This window comes from Odocoileus virginianus, unplaced genomic scaffold (genome assembly GCF_023699985.2).
Source record: "Odocoileus virginianus isolate 20LAN1187 ecotype Illinois unplaced genomic scaffold, Ovbor_1.2 Unplaced_Scaffold_2, whole genome shotgun sequence".
In the NCBI taxonomy this organism is placed as follows: Eukaryota; Metazoa; Chordata; class Mammalia; order Artiodactyla; family Cervidae; genus Odocoileus; species Odocoileus virginianus.
The window spans coordinates 5,449,611-5,474,390 of NW_027224264.1; the positions used below are offsets into that span (position 1 = coordinate 5,449,611).

Below are 24,780 nucleotides of genomic sequence, written 5' to 3' on the forward strand. Positions count from 1 at the left end.
CCAAAAGTTGTATAAAAGATGTGTTATTTCTGTGTTAGTTGCTCAATCATGTCTGACTCTGATCCCATGGACTGTAGCCCACCAGGCTCCTCTCTCCATGGAATTCTCCAGGCAAGAATACTGGAGTAGGTAGCCATTCCTTTCTCCAGGGTATCTTCCTGACCCAGGGTTCAAAGCTGGATCTCCTGCATTGCTGGCAGGTTCTTTACCATCTGAGCCACTAGGGAAGCCCATATAAAGGATAAATGAAACAAATCCCCGAGGTAGCTGTATTTTACTATGATTTACTTCTTTGTACAGTGGAGAACAGCATAAAATTCTGATCGCCATAGGGTTTTGTTCAGTAGAGCTTTGATGAATAAGGCTTTTAGCTAATAAGTTAACTCGAATTTGAAGGTCTCAAGACAAGCTCATTGGATAAACATCTTTCTCTTGATGCCTCGATTTCTCTGGAAGGTGAATTGGCTTTGCACTGATCATCAGTAGTGAGAGCCCAACACTGGCTGGTGAAGGGGGTGGTAGGTCATAGGGATGAGAGACTGATAGGAGAGACAAGGACAGACATGTGCAATTCTTAATGGAGCATTGTTTTTCATATGCTTGTTTGTGGTCAGAGCACAAGGAGTATGTTATCTGATTTGAAGGGCGCTTTAAACCTGCTTAGGTATATGCATTATATCTATATGATTCCTACCTTGAAATTAGAATAGTTTTGAAGGGCTTATAAAGCAAGCATGTGCTTCCTCTGGAGAGCTTAAATTGGCAATGTCACTCAAATACTTCAGTACTCATGGATTAGAGAGTTGACGAGAAAAAGATTCCCCAGTATCTTTCAATGCACTGTTCGTATATGGGAATGACCCTCTAATTGTAGTTGGTTAGGCTAAATGTGTGTAGAAAAATATACTGTCATCTCACTTGTCTGAAATAGATTGAATTTCCTCGAACACTCATGCATATCTGTCTTTCAGATAATTTAAAAATCACTCTAGGTGATTAACAGCATCCTCATCTCCATCCTGAAACCTATGGATTCCTGGAAAGCTGGTGCTCCCTCGTCCCCATTTGGACTTTAATTTTCCACAGCAGTCAGGCTTGTGAGAGAGATGGCTTTAATGTTTTGGCACTCTAATTACCTTTATTTGTTTCAGTATTTTCGCATAAAAGGTGGTTAAAGCACCGTCTGTGTTACAAGTTTTGATTTTTGGGGGTTCTTTTTCCCCAGGGGGAGTGGCCGCAGCAGGTCCTAGCTGGTGGTGAGCGGCTGTCATGATCTCTACAGCACCGCTCTACAGCGGCGTGCACAACTGGACCAGTTCTGAGCGGATTCGCATGTGTGGCATCAACGAGGAGAGGTGAGGAGGCTGGGAAGGTGGCTGTGGCCGGCTTCTGGTGAGCTGTCCCTGCTCCCCAGCAGGGTAGCTGTGAGAGGGCCAGAGGAGGAACCCTGGGAAGGAGACTGTTAGTTGTTTCTGATTTTCCTGAGGTGGGCTGGGGCTGGGGTGATGAGAGTGGCCTGCTCTGCCATGCTGTCCCTGTTCAGATGAAAGTGAGGAGGCCAACAGATGACCTTTTGCCAGCTAGTATTTGTCTACTCATTAAGAACTGTCAGATTGTGGAATAAAGGGATGCTCAGGCAATTGCGGTTTTTATTTGCTGCATCCATGTTCTGTGCTCAAGAATACATGTAAGATATTTTTGGTCCTTGATCTAAACCTGGAAGAAAGACGGTTATATCATTTAGCTTTATACTGGGAATGGTTAGTGGATATTCTGGTGATCAGCACTTTCTGGCCTCACGAGGCTAGTGATGATTTGCAGTGAGATACTTATAAAGTATCAAAGGACGATCAGACTGCTTAATGTAGTTTTCGTAGGAAACTGAAAGTTGGTGATGCCTGCTGGATCTGTGTGTATTTTCAATTTTCTGTTCACCAAAATACTGGGTTGACCAAGCTGTGCCATTTCTGATCATACCCCATATGAAGAGCACTCAAAATGGCCTTCAGATTCTACATTTGACTTTTCCTGACTCTTGGCCAAAGAGCATGTGTGTTGGTTGCAATGCCTCTCCCATTTGTAGAGAAGGTATGGCTCCCCCATGCTAGCTGGTTTCAATATATTGACTGTTGAAATCCAAACATGTCAAATCAATCACCTAGAACACAGAACAATATGACTTTTCATTGGATTCAAGATCTGGCATTTCCTTGGGGAAATCTTGGAGGTGTGTGCATGGGTGTGTGTGCGTGGAGGGGGTATGGGTAATTTTGAAAGGAAAAGGGATGGCTACCTTCCTCCTTCTGCTCTTAACTGGAGAAGTGTGTACTTGTCTGAGGTTCAGGTTAGGAGAATAGACCTTTTTATTTTTTTTGAAGCCATTAGTGTTTGATGGTTTATTGCTCTCTACACAGAGGAATGAGTTAGAGATGGACTTAAAAGGAATTTAATTTTAGAATATAAAAGTCAAGTTCAAGGAAAATAAGACAAAATTCTTCTAGGATCTGTGCAAGAAAGATATTTTCCTTTGCATATGAGGTATGTCCTTAGATAATAACTAAGAGATGATGTGGGGAAGGCAGAGTGGTGGTATTGATTTGTGTGAGTATTCATTGGCAACTAGTTATAAGCAGATGGGACTTTGATGTAGAGATCTGGACTAGAGCCTTCAAAAAATCAATGGACAAGTTACTTGGGTTTACTGTCCATTCTAAATCCCCACTGAAAAAGGACCATGAATTGGAACCAAGCTTGATTTTCACTTATTATGGACCTTTCTTGGGATGTTTGGTTACCAAATATGCCATGTGGTTAGGATGACCTCTTAAGTGTTGTCACTTTTGACCTCATCTACCCATTATTGTTGCCTTCCTGCTCCAGCCTAGGCCATGCTACAGCTAATTTCCAAAAGGTGATCTCACCTTACTTAAAACCATCTTCCTCATCAACCCTTTACCACCTGTAGAATTTAGCTATTTTGAGTGCAAAGCTGCATCTGGGGGTTAATTCTTAAAGGTAGATTTGAGAAGCCTACCCAGCTCCATCAGATATAGTTGGGGACTATAGAAACAGGGGACAGGGGCTTTCTTCTGGCCTTAGGTGACTGACTCTAGACCGGCCTCCAGCTAAATCCCTGTTTGCTTGCTTGCTTGCTTCCTTTCTTGTACCCATTCATGACTTCATTCACCAAACATTTGTTAAATTCATTCAGAGCAAACCATTTGTCATGGGACATTGGTGGTAAGTGCTGTCGAGTGGTGTGTCCAGTGGGAGTCTAGATGCAAGAATCAAAAACTTCCTGGGGTAAGAAGGGAAGGCTTCCCAGAGGCAGTGACATTTGGGCCAGGGCTTGAAGGATGAGTAGGAGTTTCAGGTGAGGGCTGGTGTTTGTCACACCGTGTGTAGGGGGCACTTTGGCTGGAATAAAGGCAGTTTTGGGGTGTGATGGGAATTGAGGCAGGGAAAGTCTGCAGGAGCTGGGATCCAAGGAGCGAGATATGTGCCATGTAGTAAAGGCCCAACAGGAACTGAAAAAGGTCTGGTTTGACACTGGTGCTAGCGCTTAATAATTAGGCAGACAGCCCTGAAAGGTTATGACTGGTTCTGGTTTAAGTTCAACAAAGCCTTGAGCATAACAGCCTAGGGTCATCTCTGTTGGGAAGAAACGGTGGGATCAATTTTCAGTCCTGATTGAAGCCTGCTTCGACTCCCGTTCTCTTCTCCCTACCATCTGCACCCTCCTAATTTTGCTCTTCCCTTGAACCCCCTCCCCTGTCCCACATTCTTCTGTCAATGGAGCAGTTTAACATTTGCTTGGCTTTACACACTCCTCTCCTCAGAAGGCTTGAAACGTGGCCGTGGGTCATTTTCCCAGAGCCTTGGCGGCTGGCTCAGGTGTAGGTATGGCTGGAGCAGCCAGGATCGCTGTTTCTGCAGCCACCTCGAGAATCTCTGGGCCAGTGGCTCTGCACTTCTCTGGTGGCTGTCTTTGAAGGCAGGGTTTCTACTTTCAGGGTGATTTTATATAGGGTGAAAGCCGAGCAAGCAGGACCGAGTATGCAGCTTAGCTCCCCTCTGTATCATCAGCAGGGGGGACATGGAAACAGTGTGTCTTCTCTGCAATACCTCATGAGGGGCTGTCCAAGCAGGGGTCCCTGCCGCTTCTTTTCCCTCACCACCTCTGTCCCTGCAGAACCAGCCCTGGAACCCTGCTTCACCCCTGGCCCAAGGCTGGGGGTTGGGCTTGCTTTTCTGGGCTCTCAGGGGTTGATGTCCAAGCACGCTTTCCCTTTCCCTCAGGCTCCCCCTTCCTCGCCTTCCTTGAGACCCCCGACTGTGTCTCCAGCCCTGTCTCTCCTTTTGATCCTTGCTATTTGTCACCAGCAGTCCGTTGCCAGCAGTGAAACCCTCCCACTTCTGCCAGCCTAGCTGCCTTTTAAAGGGAACAAGCCTTTCCCCTCAGTTAGTCCCTTCTGCAGCCCTGAAAAGATGGGGAGAGGCCTGTGGTGACCCCCTTGCCTTTTTTGCTCCTCTTGCCCAGGTGCAGTTTGGGGGTGTGTCAGTGGGTCCCTGTTCCAGTGCAAGGGAAGGAGTTAGTTCTTGTGGGGCTTGGGTGGGGACACCCTGACTGCCCTTTGATTAAGGTGGCTGGTGAGGCAGGCGCTGGCTTCTTCCCTGGCTGTGGCAGAGCTCAGAAAGAGGCTCTGAAATAGGAGGATGGCAAACCCCAAGGCAGTCTAGCTCCCCGGAAGTGCACAGAGCATTCCTGTGTTTGCACCCTAGGAACCGTATTGTAGCGCTTGTGCTAGAGCTCTGTTGTTGCACCTCAGCCTTCCACCCACCCACTCGCACCCACCCCTGCCCCACCAGTGTCTTCCTTAGGGCAACAGAGGCACATTCTGTGCTTCAGACACCAAGTTTCCTCTGGGCTTTATCCTCTCTCCAACATCACCCTCCCAAGCTGACCTTTTTTCGGGGGAAGGGGTCAGGATATACCATTTTCTTTGAAGTGGTTGGATGGCATCACTGACTCAATGGACATGAGTTTGAGCAAACTCCGGGAGATGGTGAAGGACAGGGAAGCCTGGCATGCTGCAGTCCATGGGGTTGCAAAGAGTCAGGCACGACTGAGCAAATCCCATTTTCTAAGATTCTTACCCAAATTTTAGAGAAGACTTTTTAGAAGGTGGGAGTATAGTGGAGTTTTCCTCCTTTGGGAACCAGTGCTCTGGCCTTGAGCATTTCCCTCTGCAGTATACCAGCTTGAATTTGGGGTCTGTGGTCTTGAAGGCTTCCTTCCCTTTGGGCTGAGAGAAAATGCAGTGATGCTGGGAGGCCAAGGGGAGAGAGGGGAGCTGGTGGGGAATGGGACGTAAGCAAGAGCAGAAAGGTAGGAAGGAGGGTTGCTGGCCTGAGCTCACCAGTATCCTAGAGGGAAAGAAGTCATGCCCTTGAAATGCCCCTTGACACCCAGAGACCTGCCTTGAATCAGTGTCATTATGTGTGCTAATAAACGTGCATCTGCTGTAGGCAAGCCTGTCAGGTGACAGGTGAGAGTTGGATTTAGAACCACAATGGAGGTGGTTATTTGTTTCAGGAAAGGGTTACCCTTATGATCCCTGCAGCCAGCTTTCCTTACAGACTTAAAATAAGACCACGTTTGTGAGAAAAGCGGTTTGTGTGCTTTTGGAGATTTCCTGTGAGTTACATCTCTCCCCTCTTGGCACTGCGCAATACTTTCTGCACAGTCACCTTGATGGACAAGCTCTAGAAACAAGGCAGAGGTGCTGGGGTCCTCCATACCACTGGTGAGAGCCCTAGAAAACTGGACACACAGCCCAGAGAGGGGAGTCTGGTCAGATCGGGACTTTTCCTTTGTAAGAACTTGAAAAGTTGAGCATGGAGGCTCTGGTTTGCAACCTGGACCCACCCCGCCTCAAGTTTATTGTGATCTCCCCCAAGCCAACAAGGGAAGCGAGATCAGAAGGATTTCTGTGAACCCAGGCAGGCAAGGGGGTGTTCTGGGGCAGGTGGTGGTGGCCTGGAGGCTTGGCCTCATGTCCTTTTTCTGGTTGTATCTCCCATGCTAGAAGAGCACCTCTTTCTGATGAGGAGTCCACGACAGGTGACTGCCAGCGCTTTGGATCTCAGGAGTTTTGTGTCAGCAGTTTTTCCAAGGTAAGGGGCCATGTGGAGCCACGTGCCACCTGCCAAAGGGTGGAGCTGAACTGCCCGGGCATGGTGGCCAGCTTGCCCTCCCCGAACGGGGCCAGGCAGGACCAGGGTGCTTCCCAGGAGTTGCTGCATGTGACACAGAAATCAGCCCGCTGTGCTTTGCTTCTGCCAAGTTGCAAAGAGGACCAGCAGTTGCCCCTCCCAGGCCTCAGGAGCCTTGCATGACCTACAGAGAGCTAGTTAAGACAGACTTTCTACTTTGTGGTTGCAGGTGGAGCTCACGACAGTTGGAAGTGGCAGTAATGCCCGGGGGGCAGACCCAGATGGCAGTGCAACAGAAAAACTCGGGCCCAAGTCAGAAGACAGGCCTGACGACGCCCAGCCCCAGATGGACTATACTGGGAGTGTGGCTGAGGCAGGGGGCCCCTTGGTGTCCCTGAGCAGCCCAGGAGACGGGCTCAAGCTTTCTGCTCCTGACGGCCCCGAGGCTGGCAACGACACTGCTGACTGCTCCTGGACTCCCCTTAGCAGCCAAATGAGCAAACAGGTGGACTGCTCGCCAGCTGGGGCCAAGGCTCTGGACTCGCGGCATGGCGTCGGGGAGAAGAATACTTTCATTCTAGCAACTCTGGGAACTGGCGTCCCCGTGGAGGGCACCCTGCCTCTGGTGACCACTAACTTCAGTCCATTGCCAGCCCCCATCTGCCCGCCAGCGCCCAGCTCGGCCTCCGTCCCCCCGTCTGTTCCAGACCCATTCCAGGTGCCCCTGTCGGTCCCCGCCCCGGTCCCCCACTCCGGGCTTGTCCCCGTTCAGGTTGCCGCTCCCGCCCCGGCTCCTTCCCCTCCCTTGGCGCCAGTCCCGGCTCTGGCCCCTGCACCACCCTCAGTACCCACGCTCATTTCCGATTCGAACCCCCTTTCGGTCTCAGCCTCGGTCCTGGTGCCGGTGCCCGCTTCTGCGCCCCCATCGGGCCCCGTCCCCATGTCGGCTCCAGCCCCAGCCCCGCTCTCAGTCCCAGTTTCGGCTCCTCCCTTGGCTCTAATCCAAGCTCCCGTGCCCCCTTCGGCTCCGACCCTGGTCCTTGCGCCTGTCCCCACTCCAGTTCTGGCCCCCATGCCAGCATCCACCCCTCCAGCAGCTCCTGCCCCTCCAGCGGTGCCGATGCCCACCCCGACCCCGTCCTCCGGCCCGCCTTCTACCCCCACCCTCATCCCTGCCTTTGCTCCCACGCCAGTGCCTGCACCCACCCCTGCCCCGATCTTCACTCCAGCCCCCACGCCCATGCCGCCTGCCACACCTACTGCCATTCCCACCTCGGCCCCCATCCCAGCCTCCTTCAGTTTGAATCGAGTGTGTTTCCCTGCAGCTCAGGCACCAGCTATGCAAAAAGTCCCCCTGTCCTTTCAGCCGGGGACAGTGCTGACCCCAAGCCAGCCGCTGGTATACATCCCACCTCCGAGCTGTGGGCAGCCACTCAGCGTGGCTACACTGCCAACCACCCTGGGAGTCTCCTCCACGCTTACGCTCCCTGTCCTGCCATCCTACCTGCAGGACAGGTGTCTTCCCGGGGTGCTGGCCTCCCCAGAGCTGCGGTCTTACCCGTATGCATTCTCTGTGGCCCGGCCCCTGACATCAGAGTCCAAGCTGGTGTCTCTGGAGGTGAACAGGCTCCCGTGTGCTTCCCCATCGGGCAGCACCAGCACCCAGCCTGCACCCGATGGGGTCCCCGGGCCTTTGGCAGACACATCTCTGTCCACTGCTCCTGCCAAGGTGCTTCCACCGCCACAGCCTCTGCTGCCAACCCCCAGTGGGAGCTCAGCCCCACCGCATCCCACCAAGATGCCAGGCAGCGTGGAGCAGCAAACAGAAGGGACTTCTGTCACCTTCTCTCCCCTCAAGTCACCTCCACAGCTGGAGCGAGAGATGGCCTCTCCATCTGAGTGCAGCGAGATGCCCCTTGACCTCTCCTCCAAGTCCAACCGACAGAAGCTCCCATTGCCGAACCAGCGCAAGACGCCGCCCATGCCCGTGTTGACCCCTGTGCACACCAGCAGCAAGGCCCTGCTCTCCACCGTCCTGTCTAGGTCCCAACGCACGACCCAAGCTGCTGGCAGCAGTGTCACCTCATGCCTCGGCTCCACTTCCTCACCCTTTGTCATCTTCCCCGAGATCGTGAGGAATGGGGACCCGAGTACCTGGGTGAAGAACTCCACTGCACTCATTAGCACCATTCCGGGCACCTATGTGGGCGTGGCCAACCCGGTGCCCGCCTCCCTCCTGCTGAACAAAGACCCCAACCTGGGCCTCACCCGAGACCCCCGCCATCTCCCCAAGCAGGAACCCATCTCCATCATCGATCAGGGCGAGCCCAAGAGCACTGGTGCCCCCTGTGGCAAGAAGAGCAGCCAGGCTGGGACTGAGGGACCGCCAAGCACAGTCAAACGTTACACCCCTGCCCGCATTGCCCCTGGGCTGCCAGGGTGCCAAAGCAAGGAGCTCTCACTCTGGAAGCCCACAGGGCCGGCAAACATTTACCCACGGTGTTCAGTCAACGGGAAACCCACCAGCACCCAGGTCCTACCTGTTGGCTGGTCACCGTACCACCAGGCGTCTCTGCTTTCCATCGGCATTTCCAGTGCTGGGCAGCTGACCCCCAGCCAGGGGGTGCCCATCAGGCCCACCAGCGTCGTTTCTGAGTTTTCTGGTGTGCCATCCCTCGGCCCCAGTGAGGCCATGCATGGGCTTCCTGAGGGGCAGCCGCCACGGCCTGGGGGCCCCTTTGCTCCTGAGCAGGACACGGGCACAAAGAACAAAACCTGCCGCATTGCTGCCAAGCCTTACGAGGAACAAGTGAACCCTGTCCTCCTGACTCTCAGCCCTCAGACAGGGGCCCTGGCGCTGTCTGTGCAGCCTGGTAGTGGGGACCTGCGAGTGACTCAGGGGCCTGGGGAACCAGAGAGCCACCTCTGCCCCGACAGCACTCCTAAGCTGGAAGGCCCCCAGGGGGCTTGTGGCCTGAAGCTGGCCGGAGACACGAAGCCTAAGAACCAAGTGCTGGCCACCTACATGTCCCACGAGCTGGTCCTGGCCACCCCCCAGAACCTGCACAAGATGCCCGAGCTGCCTTTGCTACCTCATGACAGCCGCCCCAAGGAGCTCATCCTGGACGTGGTTCCCAGCGGTGCCAGGGCCTCTAGCACAGAGCTTCCACAGCTCGGAAGCCAGGTGGACCTGGGCCGGGTGAAGATGGAGAAGGTGGATGGTGATGTGGTCTTCAACTTAGCCACCTGCTTCCGGGCTGATGGCCTCCCAGCAGCTACCCCAAGGGGCCAAGCAGAAGTGCGGAGTAAGGCCGGGCAGGCTCGAGTGAAACAGGAGAGTGTAGGTGTTTTTGCTTGTAAGAACAAGTGGCAGCCAGACTCTGTGGTGAGCGATGGTGCGTCCGAATCGCCACCACCCAAGAAAATGAAATGTGGCAAAGAGAAGGATGGTGAGGAACAGCAGCCACAAGCCAAGGTCCTGGTCCGAAGTTCCCATGGACCCAAGGTGAGTGCTGGGCTGAGTTTGAGGGCAGGGCCAAGACACCAGTGGTCTGCTTTGTCCTGCAGATGTCAACCTCATGCAGTGTTCTTGAGTAGGTCTGTGAAGCAAAGTGATTGCAAGGCTTGTGCAAAGTGAATCATGACCCTTAACCAAGGCACATTCTCCATATAGGATGTTTTAGTGTGGCGGGGGCAGAGTTTGCATTTTGTAGGATGTGGGAAATGATCCCTGTAGCTGAGGAAGCCATTGTCCCAGATGAGGATGGAAAGCAGAAGAGTATGATACGATACAGGGAGGGAAATTAATAACAGGCCCTTTGCTGCATAGCCATTCTTCCTTTTCCAAGATAACTAATGGCCTTGAGAATTTGGGACCCAGGGAGGGAAGGGGCCCTCGACAGGGTTGCTCCCTGCACCACTTGGTAAACCTGCTTAGGATTAGCTTGGAGTTTCGTGGGGCCAGAGCCAATTCAGCTTCTGGGCTCATCCACCAGTTTCCTATCCCCCTAATACTTGGAGTGGCAGCTTTGGGTTTCAGCCCCTTGGAGATTTGATGTCCAAGGCATCTGGATCTGGGTTCTTAATAGGCTAAGGAGGATGGCAGGGTTCTAGGCAGACAGCGGGGCTAAGAGGACTTGACCTGAATCCAGTGTTCCTCTAAAAAGTATCTGAAGGCCACTAGTTATCAAGGAGATTCTAGAAGCAATTGAGGATAGGGCTTATTAAAGATATGGAGCAATTTGAGGTTATGTCAACAAGTCTTCAAATTGGATGTTGAATAGATTTCTAGCTAGAGCACCGTGAATTTGTCTGCAGAAGTTCTTAGTTTTGTTGTTGTTGTTGGACCATAGAGCACTTTGAGAAGCTAATGAGAGCTGCAGACCCTGTCCTCAGAAACATGACCTTATAATGTTGCCGACAATTTCAAGGGGCTCAAAGACCCAACCCATGCCCCAAAGCCCACCCATGGACTCCAGGTTAAGAACCCTGGGGATAGAGTTGGGTGGGTTTTTCTCACCCAGTGATGATGTATACTGGCCAGAATGGGCAAATTGATAGAGACAGGACATAGATGAGTGGTTGCCTAAGGGTGGAGAGAACGAGGACCTGGAGACGGCTTAATAAGTCCAGGGTTTCCATTTGGGGTGAGGAAAGAACTTTTGGAACTAGATAGTGATGATCCTTACTCATATTTGTGACTGTACTAAAAACAGTTGAATTGCAAACATTATAAGTATATGATATATCTCAATAAATTATGTCAACAAAGCTGTTGTTAAAAAAATTATTAAATGAAGTGATATGTGTTGATGCTTAGAACAGTGCCTGGCAGATAAGTGCTAAGGAAGTGTTGGTGGCTGCTATTGATATTGTTTGTATTACAAATAGGTTAGATGTGGTCCCCGCCCTCCTGGAACTTCTGTCTCGCAGGTGACTCACTGGCAGACAGGCACCACCCCTTCCTATATAAGATGAAGGGTTCATGGGGCCCACTGACAGATGCAGAGGGCAGGGAATAAAGTTACAGGGTCAAGAACCTTGAAGCAGCCTTTGGCAACTGCCTGTAATGAATTAGTAAGTGTCTATTTTTCTGGAAAGCAAATATCTTGGCTCTTTCTTTTCTTGTGTTCCATCTTCCTGAGGAAGAAACCATTGATTAGCAAAACTAAAATCAGGGGTCAGTTCACAACAGCCCCTTTCAGGGTATGGCCAAGAATCAGAATAGTCTCTGGAGTGTATATAGAAGTAGGAATATGATGTTAAGTGTGTGAAACTTATACAATATTATAAACCAATGTGACCTAAAAAAAAGAAAAAAGTTTTTTCAAAAAGAAATGCAGTCTCCTGTCTCCTACACCACCTGCCCCAATGCCTGGAGACTTCTGAAGGACCTCTGAATCATCAGCAAAGAAAGTTCTCCTTCAGTCTGGTGCTGGTGGTTTGGAAAATTCTTTAGAAAACCCTTCAACACTCTGTTGACTAGAACATTCATTTTACATGATCTCCTACCATCTAAACTTCTTGCCTAAGTTGAAGTGTGCCCTTGCAGAACATGCAGACAGGAATCCCGTCTAGATGTTCTGTTCTACTTGTTTTTGTCTTACCTTGGGAAGTAAAGGTTAATGATCTGTACTTGAAAGAGCCAGCTAAAAATAATATACAGAAATAAATAGGACATGTTCAAATTGATGTGCATTGAACTTTATTCCCCATGACCTGAAGGAGTTGCTTTCTGACTATACCTGAAGGGCACACTTGAAGCAGCAGGTGCCCATTTTCTTTCTTCCCCATGTCTTTCTTTCTCCTAACACTTCAGTTTGTAGGAACTCGCAGCAAGTGAAGGGAGAAACTGAACTTGAATTTTCAGCTCAGCCCTCCACTGGGTAAGAAACAGGAGGAGTTGATGGGATAGCAGGATTCCCTGGACTTTGACGGGGAATGGTGACTTTGTGGTGTCCCCCTGCCAACCTTTGCTGGAAGATGCTCCATTAGTAGAATATCTGCCATCCCCTTAGCTGGAGCTGGACCATGATAACCTTCTAGAAAGTGGTGTGCAGGTCTGCTTAAGGGGAAAACCACTCTGCCTTTCTTCCTCGTGTCATTGTTAAAATGGTTTGCTTATTCCACACTCCCTGGACACTACAATACTGAAAGTCCCTCTCTTGCCCTATTTCTTGCTGGATGGCGTGGAGAGATCTCAGAGCTTGTGAGAATATGTGATTGCTAGGCTCAGAGTATCCTGACAGTGCATAAGCACAACCACTGTGACTGTCCCAGGAGCCAGGCAGTAGGTCTGAGTGGAGCCAAGAATGGTCAGTGGAGACACAAGGACAGAAGGAAGAAGAGGAGGGGAGTGAGAACGGAGGTGAGGCTTGCCATGGGTGCTAGGAGCCCTGGGTCTTGGTCCCAGCTTGGCCATTTTCTCACCACAGGCACACACCAGCTAACTTGCAGGCTGGCCTGGTTCCTGGTGGCCCCTGAGGCAAGCGGACACCTTGGGCTGCATTGCCCTGGACAAATCATGTACACTCTTACCCTGGAGGCTCAGTTTCCTTGTCTCTTCACTAAGGGTGATTATTAGCTTTTCCTCACAGGGTTGTTAAGAATAACAAATCGAATGGTAGAGAGAGTGTTTGGAAAAGGTGAAAGGGCCACAAAGTGTAAGGGGGCATTGTTGAAAATGCCTGAGCCTTTTCAGTGTCTTTCCTAAGTACGGGGAGATTGGAATGGCTCCCGGGGCAGACTTTTCTTACCTTAGTGGAATCTTTTTTCTAGCATTAATTTATACATGAAAATAGATAATTTTTCTTGAATTGGCCCATGCAAGAATTATTTTCAGTTGTTGGTGTTGATACTATTCACAGTGAAGTTATTTGAACAATGTAGTCACCCAACTTGCAGAAGAGGCATTTTTGTTTTCTGTCGGTCTCTCTGTTGCTGTTCGGATAGAGTATGGGGCCTGACTTTGCACCTTTTCAAATGACTTTGGGTGTTTATTCGGCTTGTGAATGCGGACTCTGTGGACCTGTTTAAAATAATGGGATATGGATGTCTATGGGGATTAGCTAGGGCACTGGATTGGGTCCAAAAAGCCTCTGTAGCCCACTGTGGAAGGCAGCGGGCTGCCCCTTCCCCCAGCCCGTGCCTGGGTAGCTTGTGTCCATGTTTCAGAATCAGGGCACAGGGCTCAACATTAAGAGAACATTCTTAAGATGGGAAGCTGACCTTGGACCCGACTCTATCTACCTCTCCACAGTGCCGGAAGCCACCTAGTGACCCCCAGGAACCCACCAAGAAAAGCCCCAGGGGGCCTTCAGATTCAGGAAAAGAGCACAATGGAGTCAGGGTAAAGCACAAGCACCGGAAGCCAACAAAGCCGGAGTCCCAGTCTCCAGGAAAACGAGCTGACGGCCATGAGGAAGGTAGGCCCCGCGTGTGTCCTGGCCCTCTCTCTGGTATGCAGGGGGATCCCTATGGCAGGTTGGGGCAGGGAGGAGGGCCTCTGATGCTGACCAGGAAAGTGGGACTTGCTCACGAGAGGAGGGAGAGATCATTAACACCTCTGAAAGTGGAAGGAGAAGAGAGACAGGAGTAGGGCTGCTCACCCTGGTTGCTGGAGTAAGGCACACTCTGAAGTGGTGCTTTTCAGACACACAAGAGTTAGTCCGACCCCAGAGTAGCCAACCTATTGGCCTGTGGTGGGTCTAGGCCCAGAGAAGAAATGGCTTTAATGAGGATTGAGGCCGAAGGGGGATTATTTACACTGTTTCTCTACCTTTGGTATATTTGGAAACCCCCATTATAAAGGTTAAAAAATTAACTAGCTAGCATGGCTACAGAAATCCTAAACCCTTGTTATTTGGGGACGTACAGGATGTTTGGGGCAGGGAGGTGTGTACGTAATCCATGTGCTCCGCCAGTGATAGTTCCATGGCACCCTCTGCAGAGAGAAGCCCGCGTATTCCCGCCCATAGTAGCTTGTGTTCACAGCCTTCCTGTCTGAGAGGGCCTGCCCCTTTTGGTCTCTTCTTAAATAGCAGCTTTCTGCCATCTGCCGTGTCCTGCTCCCATCTTCCTGCCTTGCTCAGTCCCTCAAGATCCCTTCCCTGGGACCTACTGCAGCTCAGTTGGAATTTTGTGGTGGTGCAGCAGCCTCACAGTCGTCCAGGCAGCCAGGCCTTCCACTCTGTGGTGTGCCAGCCCATTGATGCCATGCACTGCTTTTTTTGGTGTCAGCCAAAATGACCCAACTCCCAGTTTTCAAAAAGCACCAGGAAAAGCTCCTTTTCTAAAAGAAATATTTAAATGGTAGCAGCATGTATGTGTGTTCAGTCATGTCCAACTCTTTGCAACCCCATGGACTATAGCCCACCAGGCTTCTCTGTCCATGGGATTCTCCAGGCAAGAATACTGGAGTGGGTTGCCATTTCCTTCTCCAGGGGATCTTCCTGACCCAGGCGATCAAACCCACATCTCCTGCATTGGCAGGCGGATTCTTTACCACTGAGCCACCAGGGAAGCACTGATAGCAGCATAGGGAGAGCTAATAAATGTAATGCAGGCAGAACACAAACCCTCCCTTGAGCTTTCCATCTGAGCCTTTCAGGGCAAGGGTGGGGGGCTTTCCTGTGCTGAGACTCTGATTGTGATATTTCTGCCTTCTGCCCTGAAACCGCACACCACTCCAGGTTCCTTAGAGAAGAAAGCAAAGAGCAGTTTCCGTGACTTCATCCCCGTGGTCCTCAGCACCCGGACACGCAGTCAGTCTGGTGAGTCTGAGGCTGAGGCCCATCTTGTTACTTCTCCGCAGACAGGTAGAAATCTGGTGGAGCCATTTTGCCATTGGCCTAAGTGGAGAGGTGAGAATTTCATTCATTGTGCCAAGATGCCCAGCTCCCTGCAGATACAAGAGAACCTAGGGTAGGAGCTGGGTCGTTGCCCACAATTTTAGGATGATTTGCTTAGCTTTTCAGAACAGGGATTTGACACCTCTTATTGGCAGCCAGTGGTGGAAAGAGGAAAAGCCTGTGCCACTCAGGAAAACTGGTTCTACTCCAGGCCTTGGCATCTCTTGATTATTGGGGCCAGTTACCGGCACAGACATTTTAATCTTTGGGCCCCTCTCCTCTTGCTCCATGTGACAAGCATCATCAAAATCGGAAACAGTCATTGAGTTGTCAGGGCCAGCAGAATCACACTTGGTCCCCTGAATTTGTACTAGTCAACCTCCAGTGTCTAAGAAAGGATGGCTCTTGCCAGGCACTCTTCTTGTCTGCTAGCCTCCAAGTTGGTACTTAGCGCTAGAAATGGTTGCCTGGGTTCACCCAGATATTCAGGCAAAGTGAATGGAATGGGGAAGCAGGGCACAGTGTAAACTCAGTTATCTGACATTCTATTAACGAGCACCTCAGCACACGGAGAGCACGGTGGTAATTGGGGTTTGTAATGACAGCCTGGAGCCCTCGACAAATCCTGAAGTGTCCTCTGAGTCATCAAAGAGCCATTACATTAAAGCCATTGCCATTTTAGTGTTAAACACAGCATAGTATATTTGGTTCTTTAGAAACTGGTGGTCCCTGGGTGATCTCTATGGTGATTCATATTAACCAGAATATTAGATTAACTAGAACACTGCATTCCCTGCCTGGTCTGTATAATGGAAAGTTTGCTGGACATTTGCTGTCTTTAAGTGGTCTGACTGAGGGACTTGAAGCTTTGGTCTAGTGCCACTCTGTTTGCCTCGAACCATTTCTTCTCTCTCTCTCTCTCTTTTTTTTTTTTTTTTTTGGCTGCTCCGTGTGGTTCCCCAACCAGGGGTTGAACCAAGGCCCTTGGCAGTGAGAGCTTGGAGTCCTAACCATTGGACAACCCGGAATTCCCTCGAACCATTTCTCTTCTGCTGACCTCACTCGGGTTTGGGGATTGCCGAGTTAATAGCCGGGTCTTAAGAGAAAACTGGTGGTGTCTCAGAGCCGCTTCCAAGGACGACGTCAGATCTCCTGGAGCGCTGAGCCAGGCCAACTTAGGACTGTGTTTGTTGTCAGCAGAGTTGAGGGTAGGAGTTGGGAGGAAAATGGCCTCTCGGCCAGTGGCAGAAGAGGGCAGGAAAGGTCCCATCATCCTGGGGTGGTGGTGAGTGGAGAGGAAGTGCCTGCCCAGCGGTGAGGCACAGCTGCAGCGGGGTGGGGGGGTGGAGCTGGGGAGAAAGCTCCACCCCTGGACTTGTGGCCGCTCAATAGAAGGTGGGGTCAATGTAAGGGAAGAGGGCCTGGCTCAGGAGCATTTGGGCGGGCCTAAGCCGGGCTGTCACAGGAAAGGGGCTCCTTGCTTCACTTTTCCTGAGAGCCTTCGGAGACAACTCAACTTGCGCAGGGTGGATCTGTCAGCAAGTTTGGGGGTCACATAGTGAGCAGGGGTGGGGTGCCATGTCAGTCTGCCCTCCCTTACCCTCTACTAAACCCTGTGACCCTCTCCTGCCCCTCACACAGCTCTTGGCACCTCGTGAGCACTAAGTAAGAGTTTGTGGAATGAATGAAAGTGACAGGGCAGCATGGATGAGGAAGGGTGTGTGGTTTGGATACTCGACAGTTGTGTAATTATTGGACTCTGTAAAGCACTTTGGAGTGAATTATCTCATTTGAGCCTCAGAACAGTCCTGTGAGGTCAGTAAGGCTCAGAACAGTATTCTCAATTTATAGACAAGGAGACAGAAATGAGGGAACTTTCACAGAGCATACAGCCAATAACTGGCAGAGCCTGAACTCAAACCCAGACCTGCTAGCTCCTAATCCAGGGCACTTGCTTCGACACCATACTCTTAGTCCGTTGAAGAGATGTATGACTGTCCTCTGTACATCCCACCTGCAGGAAGCATCTGTAGCTCCTTTGCTGGTATGGCAGACAGTGACATGGGATGCCAGGAAGTCTTCCCCACAGAGGAGGAAGAGGAAGTAACTCCCACCCCGGCCAAGCGTCGAAAGGTGAGAAAGACCCAGCGGGACACCCAGTATCGCAGCCACCATGCCCAAGACAAGACCCTGCTGAGCCAGGGCCGCAGGCACCTATGGCGAGCCCGAGAGATGCCCTGGAGAACAGAAGCTGCCCGGCAAATGTGGGACACCAACGAGGAGGAGGAGGAAGATGAGGAGGAGGGCCTGGTGAAGAGGAAGAAACGGAGACGGCAGAAGAGCCGAAAATATCAGACTGGGGAGTACCTGACGGAGCAGGAGGAAGAGCAGCGGCGGAAAGGGAGAGCAGGTAAGGCTGGCCAGGGGCTGCTGCCCCAGGCAGCTCCTGTCACCCGTCCCCAAACCACAGTGACTCTGGCTTCTGGGGACCCAAAGGCATCATGGGTACTCCCACCCCTGCCTCCTCTCCTCCCTCCAAAGGCCTCTGCACCCAGAGAAACCTGGTGCTATGAGCGCCAGCTGTCAGAGGGGGTCACTCAACTGCAGTCCCAAGGTCTTGGCTTGGGGTTGAGATTGAAGGAGTTCCCACTGACCTTCAGGTGAGCTGAGGACATGTATGCCCAAGCCCTCCAGTTTTATGTGTGTGTGTGTGTGTATATATATATATATATATATATATATATATATAAATCTGAATGTGTGGGCACAGCCACAGTGATGTCCTTGGTTACCAGGCAGTTCTCTGTTTGGCTTGAGGGAGTCGGGTCTCGGAGGTTGGGTTTTCTCTCCTAGAATCCTAGGTTCAAGAAGAAAGAGGGCATTGGCTGCCTTTCCTGGGATGCCTCCAGCCCCTAAAGTTAAAAAGAAGTACAATGGTTTCCTCAACCCAACAGAAGAAGTTCAAGTAGAAGCAGGCACAACTTGGCTTTCTTGGTTAAAACCACAAAGGTTATTGAGGCAGAGTGAAGCTTTGACATGACCTGAGGTGGCATCATTTTTGTTGGACCTGAGCTGGAAAAGTGGGCAGCCCGAGGAGAACACCAGGCTCTTTTTGGCCACGTCAGATGCTATGATACACAATCACAGAGGCACAAACTGTCACCAAGGCCGATACCAGTTTGTTCTGTTAAGTGCTCTTCAGGCCCATTCCTGTAGTGGATTTCTAGATGAGTGAAAAGCACATCCCTGGGTTCAGTGAAAACACTTCTGTCTTTCACTCTCTTTCTCTGACCTCTGCCCTTGAAGCAACAATTGATTGTCTCCTATAACATATTCATCCTGAACTGCTAGTAAATATCTGCGATCTTGTTATTAGTGAAGACTGAACAACCATGTTGGAGTGGGTAGTATATTCTGGGTTTGCTATAATGCCAGGAAGGCTAACCCTCATCTCTGGCCCTGTTTAAGCAGAGATATATATTATATCTATCCCCACACTTAGGAGAGTAATTGAGCCAGTTTTTGTCAACTGTGTGAGAGTGGGGATGACTTTCCCATTTTTCTGCTAGAGCCTTGATGGATTGGTCAGGAGTGAGTTGTCAAGCAGTTGGCCTCATCCACTTGTGTTAGGATAAAGAGGAGCTTTTGTATCACCACTTCCCTGGTGGCTCAGACAGTAAAAGCATCTGCCTACAATGTGGAAGACCCAGGTTCAATCCCTCAGTCGGGAAGATCCCCTGGAGAAGGAAATGGCAACCTACTCCAGTAGTCTTGCCTGGAAAATCCCATGGAGGGAGGAGCCTGGTAGGCTACAGTCCATGGGGTCACAAAGAGTTGGACATGACTGAGCAACTTCACTTCACTTTTGTATCACCACAGCACTCTTGACAGCTTCAACATAACCACCTCCAGGAGCACAGGAGCGCCACTCAGCAAGGCATCCTGCTGGTTGTGGGGTCACCTCCAGTGTTTAGAAACACTGGATCATTCTCCCTCCGTGTGTGTGTCTACGGGTTTTGAGTTAAGTCTATTGGCTTTGGCCTATGATCTTCTCCAGATCTGATGCTAACTCTTCTTGAAGGAATTGCCTGGCAAACATCTCTCTTCTCCAGAAGCTCCAATTCCTCCTATTACTACCTTCTTTCAGGTTGACATCAGAGAGTCAGGCAGAGACCAAACTAGACCAGACAACTCTCATGTGAGCCTCATGATCTTTCTTTTCATCCTGGGCTTGGGTCTCTCCTTGATTTGCAGAGGGGATAAGAAGAACCATTGCCACTCACATACCTGCTACCTTCACTCCTGGTTCCCTTTGGTGCTACCATGAGGGTGCTCCACCAGTGTCGAATAAACTCCAGAGCCTACCCTGCCCTGCGTACATGGGGAAGGGGCTGCTGCTTTTCCTGCAGCACTGAATGCTGTAATATGGCTTCCCCATGTTTCCTGAGGTCCTCACAAGACTCGCTTCTGTTCCTTCCTCTTTTGCCTCAGCCCAAACTGGTTGCATTAAAAGGCATGGTTGATAATGTGCTGGCTTGACGTGCTATTAGAAGCCATCCAGCACAGCAGTTCTTTTTTTTTTTTTAATTTAATTGGAGGCTAATTACTTTACAATATTGTGATGGTTTTTGCCATACATTGACATGAATCAGCCACAGGTGTACATGTGTTCCCCATCCTGAACCCCCCTCCCACCTCCCTCCCCATCCCATCCCTCTGGGTCATCCCAGTGCACCAGCCCTGAGCACCCTGTCTCATGCATCGAACCTGGACTGGTGATCTATTTCACATATGATAATATACATGTTTCAATGCTATTCTCTCAAATCATCCCACCCTTGCCTTCTCCCACAGAGTCCAAAAGTCTGTTCTTTACATCTGTGTCTCTTTTGCTGTCTCGCATATAGGGTCATCATTACCATCTTTCTAAATTCCATATATATGCGTTAATATACTGTATTGGTATTTTTCTTTCTGACTTACTTCACTCTGTATAATAGGCTCCAGTTTCATCCACCTCATTAGAACTGATTCAAATGCATTCTTTTTAATAGCTGAGTAACATTCCATTGTGTATATGTACCACAGCTTTCTTATCCATTCATCTGCCGATGGACATCTAGGTTGCTTCCGTGTCCTGGCTATTGTAAACATTCGCACAGCAGTTTTTAGGCAGAGGTGGGGACCCACTGGTGGACTAGGGAGAGTTGGGAGGATGGGGGGCTGTGACAACTGGCCTTTTTAGAGCTATGTGTAACCTGTGGAGAATTCGTCAGGCTGTGACGTTGGCTCCTCCATCTAGATCTGCCCTTGGCAATGTCACATGTAAGAGAAGCCAAGGTCAAGGGAGGCGGGTTGAGAACTCTTGGATCTTGCACAACCCCCTCATTTCACAACTTGGAGAAACTGAGGCAACAGTTACTTCAGAGACATACTGATCTTTCACTGTTCACTAGGCATGGTGGCCAGTCCTGGTGGGAAGATAAAGACTACATGAGCATGGTCCTGCCTAAAAGCTTACACTTAAATAACACAGTAATGATGCCTTACACTTTATAAAAGGGTGGTGTGGATTCTATCCTCCTCATTTTACAGTCGTGGAAACTAGGCTCCGGGAGATTATGACGTGCCCTCAGCAACCACACAGCTAGTGGCCATGCCATGTAACAGTCATGTTAAGAGATAAGGATCAACTCAATCTGTCCCGACCCACCCCATGGGGCTTGGGACTGACCCTGCTGGATGAAGCTCTTGGTAATGGAGTTCCCAGCAGGCCCTTTGGAAATTGGAGTGTGCTCTGTTCAGCGAGCTATGACCAGAATTAGAGATGTTGCTCAGTGTGTCCCAGTGACTTGATTTCCAGCTACGGAGGGCAGCAGGTTTCTGTGACTGCCCCTCAGTTAAGTTGACCCATGGCAACTTCTGGTTTCAGGGAGTTTCTGTGACACTTTGATCTTTGTGTGCCTGGAGAGAGACCAACAGGGCAGACAGGCAGGTAGAGCTAAGGCTGTGAGGGATGCCTTCTCCCATTTACTCGCCCCTAGTATACTACATGCTTCACTTCAGCAGAGCTGCTAGCTTTGTTTCATATTGGAGTAGAGAAAGAGACAAAGGGGGAAGTGCTGGGAAAGTTTTGATTTCCTTTTAAATTGACCCTCATCTTTGGGACAGCCAGATGGGCCACCCCCTGCTAGCAGGGCTGGGAGTTGTCTTCTGCTTGGAGGGGAGGGACATTGATGTGGAAGCATAGTGTCTGTTCGAGAAGCATCTAGTGGAATAGGTATCCCCGCACCAGATACTGGTAGGGAATAGTTACACAACTTTGTCCTGAGATTCTAATCCCCAAAGTCCTCTGATTCAGCTTAGAGGAAGGTGTTGCTTTTCTGTGTGCCATTTCCCTGACATCCATTCTTTCCTGCAGATTTAAAGGCCCGTAAGCAGAAGACTTCCTCCCAGAGCCCAGAGCACCGCCTCCGGAACAGGAACCTTCTCTTGCCCAACAAAGCCCAGGGGATCTCAGATTCACCAAATGGTTTCCTCCCAAATAACCTTGAGGAGCCAGCCTGCCTTGAAAATTCAGAAAAGCCATCAGGAAAACGAAAGTGCAAGACCAAGCACATGGTGACGGTCTCAGAAGATGCAAAGGTATGTTATCAGCCAGGGAAGTTGGGGGTGGAGACTGGGCTAGGGTGGCATGTTTCCCATAAGCTCCTTGAGGAGCAGTCTTCTGAATGAGTGAGTAAGTGCATGAACAGAAAAAGTGAAAGTGTGAGTCGCTCAGTCATGTCCAACTCTGCGACCCCATAGACTGTAGCCCACCAGGCTCCTCTGTCCATGGGATTCTCCAGACAAGAATACTGGAGTGGGTTGCCATGCCCTCCTCCAGGGGATCTTCCCAACCCAGAGATCAAACCCAGGTCTCCCGCATTGCAGGTGGATTCTTTACTGTCTGAGCCACCAGGGAAGCCCAAGTTGAGTGCATGGAGGGATCAAATTAACTCATATTTATTACAGTGTTTTAAACTAATTCTAGAAGGGTTGGGCTGTGGGTTTGAAGAATGGGAACTGAAGTCAGAGCTAATACAGAGCATCTACAAACTGTAGGGTTTGGCCCAGGATGAATTTGCCTCAACAATCTTTGGATCTCCTTAGAGTTAGGGAAGAGTTAAAGAATATGGCAGAATGTTAGCTTGAATAGCTTGTTAACATCCAATCAAGAAGCTTTTGTCTGGGCTCAACTCACTGGAAACCAATCAGGGAGCTTTCTGAGTCAATCAAGGTAGAAAACAATTTGTAGAAGCAAGGATGTTGATGTCCAGACAAAGGTTGCCTGAGGGTGGGGCTGAAGCAATTCCACTTGGACTGGTCATAGCTATACTTTCCCAACCCCACTCCTCAGTTTCTGTGCTTCTCATGAGTGCCTACCGATCCATAGCCAAGCAAGGGCACTAGAACCCCTGTTCAGAACTGATGTCTCTTTGGGTTCTGATGTTCATGGCATTGGTGTTCAGTTCCACACTGTACAATGGAAAAAAAGAACATCACACAATCCTCGTCCTGGAGGTGCAAGGATGTTTGAGAGATGCAAGGCTCAGGTTCAAATGTATATCTATAATATGTGTTTGTCTTGACAACCAAAAATCAAAAGGTCGTATTGGGCTGGTTTAGGTAGTTGTGACTAATGGCTCTTTCCAGCTCCAGAGCAGGGTCCCTGAGTGGCACTGGAAAAAGGTAGGAGACCCAGGTGCTCAAGTCCCCCATCCTTGTTCTGGAATCTGATTTCAGCGCAAACAAAGTGCTTAAGCCTATTTCTTCATCTTTAAAAAAAGGAGATGATACTTCCAGTCCTTTCCATCCCACAAGGGTGCTTAGGGGAACAAAGGAGGCTATGGATGTGAAAGGCTTTGATAATGGTCAGGTGCTGTCTCTGAGGCTGGTGTAAACTCTCGAGCTTCAAACCAAGGCAAAAATGAGGGAACAGAGACACAGGAAGTCCAGGTAGCAGGGCCGGTTCCTGGAGACTCCGGAGGGGCCAAGGCAGGAACCGGGGCATCTGCTCTGTGCCAGGTGCTCTGCTCACATGATCACTCAATTCCCACAGCAGCTGTCAGAGGTGGACCCTCTTGTCCTCATTTTATGGTAAGGAAACCAGGGTTTGGGGAGGTTCAGGGACTAGCTCGAGGTTACTCAGTGGCCCGAGTGACAGACCTGGGGCATGACGCAGGCCTGGCTGCCCCTGGGGCACCCCCACCCCCTACCCTTTCCATATGCCTCCACCCTGTGAATGGGTGGCTTCTGTCTGCATTCAGGTGACACTGGGGTAGGACGCGGCTGGGCAGGGAGACGCTGCCACCCGGAGCAGCTCTGGTGGAAGGTGGACGTCCTCATCCCCTGCTCTTCCCCACTCATGTGACTCCATCCCACACAAAGGTGATGAGCCACCTGACACTCAGCAGCACATGCTGATGCTTCTGTCTAGTAATTCTGCCTGGCAGTGTGTCCACTGAAATGCTCTCCCAGAGAGGTTTTGTGCCTTCCCAGGGCCTCCCTTTCTCCCTCCTGCCTTTCTTTCTTTCCCAGTCACCACCACCTGCTCCAGTTGCCCCCATGGCACAGGGCTTTGTAGTGAGAAGCAAGGCAGGGGGAGGGTGAGGACACGCCTGCAACACTGAAGCTGGCGCATCAGCCAAAGGCTTCTTCCCACAGGGGCTCCAAGCCAGGGGGCAGGGCAGGGGCGGGGTCTTGCTCCTCCCTCTCTCTGGCAGCCTCCCTTTTCTCTGCCAGCTCTGGCCCCTTGAAGGGGAATCACCCTTTGGCTCCTCACTTGGCTTAGCAACAACCTGGGCATTTTACCCAGCATCCTCCAGTATTGCCATTGTACACCTCTGTCCTCCTGGCAAGAAAGCTGCATTCTACCCTCATAGCCAGGGCCTTTCCTGCTAGCTGGTATACCTCTCTGCCCTTTCAGGATGTGGACAGAGAGCAGCTCTTTTCTTGCAGTGTACCAGAGGAAACAAATGCCCTGGGTCAACGTCTTTTCCCTGGTGCCATTTCTTTCCTGGCTTTGTGTCTTTCTAGGCAACTCTTTTGGCTGCCCAGGGCTCTATGTATAGCTTGAATCAAGTCAACAAATGTTTGTTGCAGTGACATGCCCAACCCCAAGTTAATTGCTGTAAGGAACAAAAGAGATGACGACAATATGAACCCTAACCCCAGGGAGCTTAAAATGTAGCAGGGGAGGCCAGACTTGCCCATGAAACAACAGAAGGAAGTTGACAGTCAGGCATAAGGCACTGGACTATGTGATTCAGACTAGGCGTTCTGGGTGTGTAGAAAAAGGGCAGTGGGGACCACAGTGTTGTAGACGACATAGGATTTAAGGGAGCCCTTGATGCTCTCGGGCATTTGGGTAAGTAGGATGTATTCATTATCTGTTGTGCTCAGTTGCTCAGTCGTGTCCGACCCTTTGCCACCCTATGGACTGTAGCCCACCAAGCTCCTCTATCCATGGGACTTTTCCAGGCAAGAATACTGGAGTGGGTAGCCAGGGAAGATCTCCAGGGGATCTTCCCAGCCCAGGGATCAAACCTGTGTCTCCTGCATTGGCAGGCAGATTCTTTACCAGTGAGCCACCTGGGAAGCCCTCCTAATTATCTATTGCACTGCACAACAAACTACCCTAAGATTTAGCAGTTTAACCCAACAATAAGCATGT

The 24,780-nt window shown here is 50.5% G+C and overlaps 1 protein-coding gene across 2 annotated transcripts in view; it reads left to right on the forward strand.

The window, feature by feature from the left end:
* BCORL1 (BCL6 corepressor like 1) overlaps positions 1-24,780 on the forward strand; it is a 60,517-nt gene that overhangs the window by 17,604 nt on the left and 18,133 nt on the right. For both annotated transcript variants that reach the window (XM_020889694.2, XM_020889693.2), the window contains 7 exons: positions 1,226-1,355; positions 6,090-6,177; positions 6,446-9,721; positions 13,475-13,640; positions 14,907-14,987; positions 17,086-17,475; positions 21,487-21,710. In XM_020889694.2, the coding sequence (XP_020745353.2) occupies positions 1,270-1,355; positions 6,090-6,177; positions 6,446-9,721; positions 13,475-13,640; positions 14,907-14,987; positions 17,086-17,475; positions 21,487-21,710 (4,311 nt within the window). In that variant the 5' untranslated portion in view covers positions 1,226-1,269. The remainder of the gene's footprint in view (positions 1-1,225; positions 1,356-6,089; positions 6,178-6,445; positions 9,722-13,474; positions 13,641-14,906; positions 14,988-17,085; positions 17,476-21,486; positions 21,711-24,780) is intronic.